Source organism: Empidonax traillii, unplaced genomic scaffold, assembly GCF_003031625.1.
Source record: "Empidonax traillii isolate 1590-97213 ecotype Southwest subspecies unplaced genomic scaffold, ASM303162v1 scaffold970:size295518, whole genome shotgun sequence".
NCBI lineage: Eukaryota > Metazoa > Chordata > Aves > Passeriformes > Tyrannidae > Empidonax > Empidonax traillii.
The window spans coordinates 106,459-117,780 of record NW_020956163.1 but is presented as its reverse complement, the minus strand read 5'-3'; the positions used below and the strand labels follow the sequence as shown (position 1 = coordinate 117,780).

The following is an 11,322-nucleotide window of genomic DNA, read 5'->3' as shown; positions in this document are numbered from 1 at the left end:
ATTTCGCCCTTTCAGCCCCAAACCTGCTCGGGCCGGGCCCAGGAGGTTCGAGGGCTGACGCTTTGCTCCCCAGGGGCTCTGGCTGGCACGGAGGGGGCTGCCTACCCCCCAAAAATGGAAGAGTGGCCCAGCGTGAACAGGACGGGCTTCCCCGCCCCGGGCCAGGCGGTCAACGGGCTCGACAAGGCGACCATGGAGGGGGACATCAAATACCCGCAGGTGACTGCTGGGGGGGCAGCGGGGGATCGGGGGGGACAGGGAGAGGGGCAGGAGGGGACGGGGGGGAGGACGGGATGGGCATTAGTGGGGCTTGAAGAGGGGCAGGGAAGAATAAGGCAGGGGGACAGGGAGGGGACAGGGAAGGGGCAGATTTCCCTCTGCTCCCGTTTCCCCTCTGCCCGACCCCCACCTCCCCGAGGGGGACCCCGGCCCCTAGAGCCGGGCGGGCCGTTCTGAGCCCCCTCACTCTCTCCCCTCTCTTTGTGCCTGTCCCCAGCCCGGCCCGGGGCTCTCCTCGATGGGCACCTTCCTGCCGGCCTGTGCCTACCCCCCCTCCACCCAGCCCGGCGTCTACGGCGGCTCCCCCGGCGGCTACATCGCCCCGGGCCCCCCCTGGCAGCCGCAGGGGACCCCCCTGGCCCACCACGGCCACGGCGTGACCGTCCACGGCGGAGACCTGGCCACGGCCATGGCGTTCAAGCAGCCCGGGAGGGAAGGTGAGCGTGGGGACAGCGCGGGGGGACAGCGGGGGGAGCTGCCGACCCGGCCGGGGTGGGGGGCTCGGTAAGCGGGTGAGGGGCTGGGGAGGGTCCCCCCACCTGAGTCCCCCCCGGTGTTCCCCGTCCAGCTCCTCCAGCCTGAGCCAGCACGTCCCGATTATAAACTGGAAATTGTTTTTCCTCCCCGTTCGCACTCGCTGGGAACAGCCGGGGAAGCCTTTTCCCGACATCCCCCCCTGCCCCGAATTAACAGGTCGGGAGCCTTATAATGATACAGAAAGGCAGAAGTCTGGACTGGGAATTCTGAATTCCGAGTAATTAGCTATTAATGATTAAGTGGCAGCAATTATTTAACGATTTTTATAAGTAACTATTATTTTATTTAATTTGTTACCCCAAGGAATAATTAATGATTTATCTCCGAACGCTCCCCCAAGAATCCCATGGGAGCAATTCGAGGCTGTTAAATGGGGCGGTTGTTTTGTCTCCTGTTAATTATTTCTTCTCATTTATGGAGCTCTATTTCCTCGATGGGCGGATTCGTTTTTAATATCCCAATTTTTCCGCCCATCGATATTTTTGGCCTTTTCCGGCAGTATTAGAATTTCTATTATTTTAATTAATTTGTTATTAATTCCCCAGTTATTAGTCCATGCTTTTCTGGGGTTTTAATATTTTATTTGTTTGGTTTGGTTTTTTTATCCTTTACCACTTCTATCTGTTGCGAGTAATCCAGGGATGAGAACAGATAATTTAAATCGATTATTTAAAGAGGGGGTGGAAAGAAGGAGAAACAGAAAGCGAGAAAGCAAGGGGAAGGAAGGAAAACGAATGAAAGAAAATGAGGGGGGGGAAAAAGGAAATAAAAGAAGGATATAGAACAACTAAAGGCAGAAATCCGACCTGTGCATACTTAGTGTATTTGTGAGGTATTTTAAGTGACTTGTAGCCTGAATTTTCTGATTTGCTGATTTTTAAGCGGTTGTGCCCAAAGGCTCACAGACTTTTCTAAATGTTTGTGGGGTTTTGTTTTGCATGTTATTTTGTTGTTGTTGTTTGGTTGTGGTGGTTTTGTTGTGGGTGGGTTGTTTTTTTTTTTTTGGCTTGTGTTTTTTAAATTTATTTTTCTCTTTTAAAGCTTTTTTTTTAATATTTTTTTTCAATTATTTATTTCGAATCGGTTTTCTGGTTCTGCGACTTATCTGGGACATCCCAAATATTGGATTATCTGGCAAGAAGCCTCCCCCAGCCCTGCCGTGAGCAGGGGACTGGAGGAGAAAGGGTGGTGGCCCAGTGGGATGGGCTGGGGGGCGTTCCTGGCCCCCGGTACCTGCAGCGAGTGCAGAGAGCGGGGAAAGGGTGGAAGGAAGGAGTGAAAGACCGACAGGCAAACTCAGCCAGGCAATTTCACCCTCGAATTTCAGATCTTTTCCAAATTCACAGATTTTCACTCCCCCTGCCTCTCCCAGTGCCCCCGGCAGGCCCGGGATAAATATCCCCCTCTCCGAGGGCAGCGGGTGGATGGTGCGAGGGGGGGATTCCCGTGGCCTGGGCCAGCCTTGGGCGGAGCTGGGGCTGGGATGGAGCTCAGCAGGAGTTTCGCTGCCACTGGAATGGTGTGACGGTCCCGTCCCCTTCCTCTCCCCGGCACAGTCCTCTCCCAGGGCACTCCAGCTTTAAGGAAGTGCGTGGGATGTGTTCTGTGTGTGGCTGGGACTGGTGTGGGTCCCCTCCCCAGGTAAATCGCTCTCACTATGCCCTCACCATGGTCCCTGTCACTGGGGGGGCACATTCCCCTTTTCCCTCTCTGTTTCCCCTGGGTTTGAGGAGCCTGGCAGCCCCTTTCCAAAGGGGCTGGATGAGGAGCCCTGTGGGGCAGAACTGCTCTTGGGGGGCTCTTACAGGAGGGTCTGCATGCTCGCAGGCCATCAGTCCCCTGCCTTGTTGCCTGGTTTTTCCCTCTCCACCTTTCTTGCAGTCGTGGACAGAAAACCCACCAGCCCCGTGGGGAAACCTCCAGACCCTCTAAATGCCATCCATGGACTGTCTATCCCAACCTCCTCGTCCTAGAGCCCCAGAGGAGCCGCGAGGGACAGGGACTCTTGGAATAAGCACCTGCAAACTGTAACTGAAGCCCCAAGTGCCATCGAACTGTACCCACAGTGCCACTGCCACTGCAGGGACAAGGAGACAGCCTGGGCGGTGAGAGGTGACATTTCTCCCACGGCAAATCCTGGCCAGGACATTCCCAGAGGGACACTTCACCTCCTTTGGATTGGAAAGGGTGACAGAAGAGACTCAGTCTTCCTTCTTTATTTTGTATTTTTTTTTTTTACCCCTTGCTTTCAGTTGTTGTTTCTCGTTCCCCGTGTCCCCGAAGACTGCTGGATGCAGTGAGTGCCTCTGTCCCCAGCCACTGCTGGGAGCATCCCTGGCTCTGTCCCAGCCCGAGGGAGCAATTCCTGCCTTTCCCACGCCGGAGCATCCGTGCCGGAGCCCCTTCTCCATCCACCTTCCAGTGCCTCTGCCCCAGAATAGGAACGGACAAATGTGCCACGATGTTTCATGATATATTTTTCTAATAACAAACCTTAATAAAAAGTGACAGCTGTGGGCACACGCTGCTGACCTCCCTCCCTCCTTCCCTCCCTCCCCCGGGGTCTGGTGGAGCACCATCCCTTCTCCCGGGGCCTCCCAGCCTCAGGCAGCACCTGTGAGTGGCAGGACCCTGTGGGATCTCGGGTGCCCTCGGAATCGCCCTGTGCCAGGCGTGGATTTGTGCCCCCAACCCAATGTGAGTGGCAGCTCTGCACCCCATGCTGCATCCTGGGGTTCTCCCGCATCCAGGGGGTCCGTGGCCTCGCTGTGTGACTCCTGGAGGGGCTACAGGGCAGTCCTGGCCACCTCCCACCCACCTCACCCGGTGCCGGGGGGCTGGTGGGGGCTGCCCACCCGCCAGGGCTTGTCGCCCCTGTCACCCCCTCATGCCCAGCCGGCTGGGGCGGTTCAGGATGGGCTCCACGGGCTCTTGCATTCCCTGGCTCCACCAGCCGCTGCCACTGGCGGCGGTCCCTTCATTGTCTGCAGAAGGGGAAGGTCCTCCAGCGGGGCAGGGAGGAAATATCCTGGCAGGAGAATACACGCCTGGCTTTCTGCGGAGAGGGTGTCTCTGGGGGAGGGAGGGCGGGAGGGAGGGGGATGCCAAACGCATCCCACCGCAGGAAACTGGTTTGTCTTCATCCTCGGAGTGGCAAGAGTCAGTTTTGCCTCCGCTGCTGCAAAGAGCAGAGGGCTGTGCATCCCCCGGCAAAGCTCGGGAGGGGAAAGGAGGGAATTTTAAGTAGGTGAGAGGATTGTCCCAGGGCAAGATCTGCTGCCAAACTGTCACTGGCTGGATTCTAAAGGATGTGAGGATGGAGGAGCCACCTGAAACAGATGCTTGGTTAGTCCCCTGCCAGGTTTATCCTTTCAAAGCTCCATTCCAGTGCGTGCTAGAGCAGCTTTGGAACAATGATGGGCAGCAACACCCTTAAAGCATCGGTGTTTGCTGTGTGCTGGGTTCTCAGCACCCCACTGTGACTGCTCATTCCCCATCCCAGGTAGGATAGGCAGCGCTCCTGCACCCTGTGGAGATGGGACAGGGATGGGCAGGGCAGGAGTGCTGGATTTGGGCAGGGACACAGTGCAGGGTCCAGTCCTTTCCATCAGTGTCCTGCTGGGATTGTGAGTTATTCCCTGAGTTATTCCCTGAGTTATTCCCTGAGTTATTCCCTGAGTTATTCCCTGAGCTATTCCCTTCCAAGGCCCTGATGGATGTCCCTGCCAAAACCTGGGACAACAGCTGGATGCCGAGCACCCCCCCCAGCCCCAAGGCAGAGGTGTCCCTTTGGAGGCTCTGGCTGGGCAGGGGCAGCTGCAGGAGCACTGCCCGAGGGCAAGGGCCGTGTCCCAAACCCCGGGGCCTGGGCCTGCAGCCCCAGCCGTGTGCTGTCAGGTGGAATTTGCCACCAGAGGGAGACCCCCTTGTTCCAGAACAGCCTCCCGCTGCAGCCGGTGGGGAAGCCTCACCTTCCCAGCGGGAACAGGTGGACACACGGAGCGTATTCCCGGCTGCAACCTGTTCCACTGCAGGTACTGAGGGGGCCACGAGAACAGGGTGGCTTTTGTCCACTCAGGATTCTGGTTCCTGCCTTTTCTCAGCAGCAGCCTCTGCTAAAAATGCGATTTTAATGATTTTGTTTGGAGAAGGGATTTTCTCATTAAAAAGCGCAACCCCGAACGTGTCTCCGTGCCCAGCAGAATTCCTGGTGCAGGCAGAGCAACCCAAAAAGCCAAACCCGGTGGTCTGTCCCACGCAGATCCACTGCCACCTCTTGGGGTTGGTGCAGGACACTGTGGCTTGGTGTTAAGGAAAAGCCTTGCTGGGTGGAAAACGCTCTTAGTACCTGTATTCCCCCGGGAGCAGGTGGAGTCCCTCCTGGAGGCCAGCAGCCATGGGGAGAACCCTTGGAGGAACTCAGTGCCTGCCTCACACACCTCAGGTAAGTCATTCCCTGCCATGGAAAAATGCCAGGAGCAGAGACCCCCAGTAAATCCCAAAATAAAATCAGCAGGGCGATGTGAGGTGCTGCTCTGCCTCTTCACAAGCCGGGCTCACAGCACATCCCTGCTGCACAGGCACACTGACATAACCCACAGAAAACTGGACCTGGTGGGAGCAGAACTTTGGGGATTGATATAACAAAGTGAGAGAGTGGAAACAATAATCTCTGGCATTTTTTCAGTGATGGTTTTGTCAAAATTGATATCACCCCTCTGAGTGTGTCAGTTCTGATGAACTGGTGCTCTCCATCTGAAAAAAACAAGCCCAAACCCCAGGTTAAAACTGCTCCCACCAGCTCTACCTGTCCCATAAATATTTAGCAGTGCTTGGAGAGTGTGGAGCAGGATGGATAACGACACAGACCTCGCTCAGACCTGGGCTCTGTTACTGGAGACTCGCTGCTGGACCACGGGTTGATTTGCTTTTTAGCCCACATCCAGCTCTCAAAATTAGGCTGGTGCAAATCTTCTGGGTTCTGTGTAACTAAATCCTCATCCCTGTGGAGGAACACACGAGATTCAGAGCCCAGCTCTCGAGAGAAGTTGCAAATCCAGCCATCATTTGCAAAGTTATAAAGCTGCCCACAGCGGCTTAAGTCGTGTTAGAAAATGGGAATTTGATTCCCTGGTTACTCAAGCACTTTATAACATTTCTTCTTAATGAATGATTTTTCAGTTTAGGTGGGGGACTGGGCTGGACCAGCGCACCAGCAGGTTTATCCCAGTGCTGGTGGCCATGGAAACCTTCCCCATAACCCTTCCTGGCTGCTCACAGCCCACGGCCAAAGAAAATCCCAGCTCAGCTCCTCATTTCGCAGCTTGAGATGCCCAATAACTGTCCCCAGCCATGGAGTCTTCTAGAAGAGCATCGATTTCCTGAGGTGAGGAGCCACCAGAGAAAAAGGTTGGTTCTTACCCTGCCAACAATTTCTAGGGAAGAATCTGGATTACTTGTGTCAGTTTGAGCAAACCTGGAGTTTTCACTGGAATTAGACAACTGTGGCACTGAAAGTCACCCCTTTGCCCAGTGTCTGAGCTCTGCCCTTCCCTGTGGGACAGCCCTGGGATGAAATCCCCCAGCCCTGCAACGGAGAGAGCAGTGTCTGTGTTCCCCAGGGAGTCCCAGAAGTGATGGTGATAATCCCCCCAGCTGCAGCTCTGTCACGGAAGCCCCCGCTGACGTCGGCACCTCGTATGGCTGCAATATTTATGTTGCTGCTGCTCGGTGTCCCAGCTGGCTGCTCCCAAAGGGAGAGGCTGGAGAACAGGCTTGTGTTCCCTGGAGGTGCTGAGGGAGGTTTGTGTTCGAAAGGGTTAGAGGGAAAACACTGAGGGTGCGTGGTGTGTGTGGGGACCAGCAGTCACCTGGGCTGGAGCTGCTGCAGGAGGAGAGTGGAAGGAGCTCAGCTGTGTCAGGGTTCTGACAAAGGCTCCCCTCAGTAATTTGTAGAAAGCTGGTGATGATAAATCGAAGGAAAAAAATGTCCTGAACCATAATTGCAGTGTTACTCAGCCACCAAGAAGCTCTGTGGGTTTTGGTCTCCTTGCAGAAGCTTCCGAGTCGATGGATTTTGGGGCAGGCTGGGGAAGGAAGATCAATGACTTGCACAGGGATGACAAGTCTTTCCTTCCTTGACTTGGTACTACCACTAGGAATGTGATATTTCCCCTGGGAAAACACCCCTCCTCACCCCATCACCCCCCTCCCGCAGCATAAATATGAAAGCATTTTTAATCTCGAAGTTATATTAACCTGGCAAGGCCAACCGAAGCTTTCGCTGTGGCTCTCCCGGAGATAGCACTGTTTTGGCACCGGGCTCCCAGAAAGTGATGTCATGCGGAATTTATATGCCAGAGTTTTCCCTTTCTTCTTCAGATTTGTGGCAATGTCAAAGTTCTTCTCCGGAGCAGATCTGGTTTTAATATTTCATATTTACGTTTCTCATTTCGGGGCTGGCTGGAACCTCTTCTGGTTTCAACCTTGCAGATGCTGACGCGACGGAGGCCGGGACGGGCGAGGAAGAGGAGCTGGGAGGGATGGATGGGGCAGCCTTGGTTTCCTAAGCCTTGAGAAGCGGCCTTAAAATAGCCCCTGCTTATTTCTTAGGAGCTGTAATTGCCTGTGCCCCTTCCCACAGGGAAGACCTCCCCGGGCCAAAAAGGAGGCCTGGCCGGCGCATCCCGGCTGCCGTGGCCTGGCTGGGGCTGCCAAACCCCACGGATCACGGGAAGTGCCAGGGATGTGCAAGGCCCAAGGGGCAGCGGGACCACGCACAGGGTCCCACAGGATCCGTGTCCCGGGGGTGGGTCACGGGTGGCCTTTTCCTGATCCCAGTAGAACACAGGAGGCTTGTGGAGATGGGCAGGGTTTGGGTCCGCAGCAGCAACCCCAGCTCCTCGCACGCCTTGGGCTGCAGTTGCCTGGTGGTCCCTGGGGATTATCCGAGGGAGAAAGTAAGCAGGCTTGCAGCAACCAGCGGGAATGAAGCGGGGTGGGATCGGGGCAGCTTTGGACGATGCCAGTCGCAGCAACCAGCGGGAATGAAGCGGGGTGGGATCGGGGCAGCTTTGGACGATGCCAGTCGCAGCAACCAGCGGGAATGAAGCGGGGTGGGATCGGGGCAGCTTTGGACGATGCCGGTCGCAGTCGCGTTGTGCCACGAACCCTTTTCTGCAGAAAGGCTCTGAAGCCAGCAGGGTGTTTGTCTTTTTTTTTCTGTCTTGGGTTGCCAAAGAGTCATATTTTAAAGTTGGGAATAGCTGTCAGCATCCAAGCACGGCCCCCGGAGCCGATGACGCAAATATGACAAGAAGCGAGGTCAGATTACAAATGAGGCCACTTCAAAACCTCTCCCGGCAAACGGGAGGGTTGAAGAAAGAGACAAAATGTGCTGAGAGGAAAAAAAGAAACCCCAACAACCACCCAGCAAACTGCTTCCTAATCTGCCTGAAAGTGAGAATGAAATACCCTCTGGCAGGAAGTCGGTCTGGGTGCTTTTGGCAGGAGGGCTTTTGGCAGGAATCCTGCCCGTGCTCGTCCCATGGACAGCAGGGGTGTCAGCTGGTGACCTCCAAAGCCACATCCCTCAGAGCCAAAGCTGCACCCAGAATCTGCAGCACAGAGTTCCACATCCGTGTGGGTTTGTGGAGGCACGTGGGGCTTAGTGATATGTGCACGTGGGCTTCCCAGCTTGGGCCCTGAGTGGGATCCACCCTTTCAGGAAGGCCTGGAGACCCCCAGCAAGGCTGAAGCTGAAGGTAAGAAAGTGCCAGGAGACACTGGTGTGTGTGTGAAAGGATGGTCAGAATCCCCTGAATTTCACCTGCTGTTTTCCTGCTGGGTTGTTCACAGGATCCTCCCACGCTGCTTGGTTTAGCACCGCCAGCAACTTCCCTGCCTCGTGACCATCCCCTTCTCTTCATGCCCCTTCCCTTGGGCCAAGCTGGACCACCTGGCTCTGCTGAGGGCTACCCACAGCCCCTCTCCAGCCTGGGAATCACCTGCAGGAGAAACACAGCCACAGGTAAAGCTCCCAGAGCCCAAGCTGTCAGATTTCCCCCCACCCTGGGATTCCATTCCATCCCTATTGCTCCGAAGCAATAACAAAGCACCAGCTTTATGAAGAGCTGTCAGGAACCTAATTGTTTTGCAAACACCACAGATACCTCTTCCATTTCAAGGAACAAGTGGGGTTGCTTTTGGTTTTGGAAGAACTGAGTAAGCATGAAGACTTCCAAACTCGCTCAGATACAAAACACTATTGTTATATGGTACAGGGAAACAGCTGTGGGTTAGAAGTGCCCTTAATGTGAAACTTTAACTTAAAAAAAAATACCCACCAACCAACCCAGCCCTAAAAAAAGTTAAAGGAACAGAAAACATTTCATCCATACTAATGTGAGGTTTTAAACATATCGGCTTTTAAGTGAATTGGCCATAACCACAACAATATTTTGAGTCTGACCAGAGCATATATTGTATGCAGATGTTAATTTGGCATTTGCATGCATGCACAGAGAAAAAAACCCTTCCTACCGGGTTCTTTTCCTGGAATGCCCTGCGATCTGGAGTCACTTTAGCTTTACAAACTGATTATAAACACTAATTACCTGCAAACACGCTGTTTGGGGCCTGCAGACTGAGGCTGGGCTTTGTAAAAAAGCAGAATTTGGTGGGGGCGCTCCCCCCTCCCTCCCTCCCTCCAGATACAGCCATTTATGAGAGCAGAATGTGCTGATTTGTCAGAAACCCAAATCCCTCGATTAACCCCCTCGCTGCCGTGCCCAGCATCCCGTGCCAGGTGAGTCTGCAGGATTTTTTTGGGGGGGAGGGGGTCTGCAGGGCTCTCTGTGCCCTCTCTGGCTGCAGAGGTGCTGCTGGAGGAGCCCTGGCTGGGAGCTGTGTCCCACAAATCCCTCCCTGCCCCGTGGGGTGAGGGAATCCTGCACGGAGCATCCCCAGCTCTGGGATGCTGCCTCAGCCATGGTGGCACCTCCTTGGCCCAAACCAAGGGGAATTTCCCCCAAACGCTGCCAGCCCTGCCTGTCTCATCCTCTGTGATCCACACTGAGCTGGGGTGGAACTCAGGGATGCCCCTCTCCACTGCCCCAGTGCCAACCTGCTCCAGGGGGAGGTATCCCTGTCCATGGCAGGGGGTTGGACTACAGGACCCTTGAAGGTCCCTCCCAACACATCCCACTCCATGATCCTGTGATCCTGAGGATGCAGAGACAGCAGATGGGATCAACCCCTGGCTGTTCTGCGCTCCCAAAATCTCCCATTTGTGGAGCACGCCCAGGGATCTTCCACCCTGGGAAATGTGGGGTGAATTAAACACTGGTAGCTGGTTTGGGGGTAAAAGGATGAAAAATTAAAAGAAGCAGCGTGGCCACCTCAGGATTTCTCTCCATTGTCCCTTTCCCAAAGGTGATTCCTCATCCTTAGCTCCAGCTTTTGCCCCCCAGCTGAGGGCTGGCGAGCGAGCCACCCTGCTTGCGTCTCAGTGAGGTTAAGACAGCTATCCCTACATTAACAAGAAATCCAGAAATTGCCCAGCAATGGGAAAAACTCCATTGGCTCGGGAGAACAGTTTGGGGAGCTCCATCCCCACATCGTGGGACGTTTGCTTGGCCCCTGCCTGGGACCTGTGGAGGCAGGAGCTGCCTGAAGTCTCCATTTAGCCCTCTCCCCCTTTATTTTTCCAGGGAATTCCAGGGGGCTGGGGCTGGGGAGGCTTGCTGGGGTGCAGCGGGGGCCTCTCTGCCATCACCTCGAAAGCACGGACGGCGCTTCAGGTTGTTGCAAATATTCATCTTCCGAGGATTTTTTCCTGCTGGTTCCTGCTCGGCTTTCATTCATCTGCAGGGAATAGCGCCGGAGTAACGTGATCCACGGCAAATATCACCATTTAAACAGAACCAACCCACTGCGAATGAAGACTTCTGCGAAGAATGGGGGGAAAATAGAGCTAAAGGGCTGCTAAGTAAACTCTTTTATGTGTGACATTATGCAGGCAATGGGTTTGGAGTGCAAGAGATATTTTTCATTATATCAGTGTTATTAATTCCACCGGCTGGAACCGGATTGGTGCACGGAATGTCCGTGTGCTTCCCGGGTTAATAAATCTGCATAGGTTTATTGTTCGGGATAAAACCTATTTTCCTCAGCAAATAACCACGATCATTTGGGGTTAGAGCCATTCCTCAGGAAATGCTTTAGAAGTAACATTTTTATTGGTATCATAGGAAATTCATATGCCAAATAACATGGGACTATAACTTTTATCTGACTTTAAAACAAAATCTGTTATCTTTTATGGGCAGTTTCATATAGTCCCACTATCAGTTTCCATAAAATTCAACAAGCATTCCTTATTCAGCCTGGAAAATCAATAACAGAGTTGGTGGAAAAGTGAAAATGTCTTTCTTTCTTTTCTTTTTTTTTTTTTTTTTTTTTTTTTTTTTTTTTTTTTTTTTTTTTTTTTTTTTTTTTTTTTTTTTT

At 53.8% G+C, this 11,322-nt stretch overlaps 1 protein-coding gene across 1 annotated transcript in view; it reads left to right on the top strand.

The window, feature by feature from the left end:
- The window catches only part of PAX1 (paired box 1), a 7,313-nt gene extending 4,524 nt beyond the window's left edge, over positions 1-2,789 (top strand). The window contains exons 3-5 of the mRNA XM_027903489.1: positions 16-219; positions 497-716; positions 2,698-2,789. Of these exons, the coding sequence (XP_027759290.1) occupies positions 16-219; positions 497-716; positions 2,698-2,789 (516 nt within the window). The remainder of the gene's footprint in view (positions 1-15; positions 220-496; positions 717-2,697) is intronic.
- Positions 2,790-11,322: the final 8,533 nt, after the last annotated feature.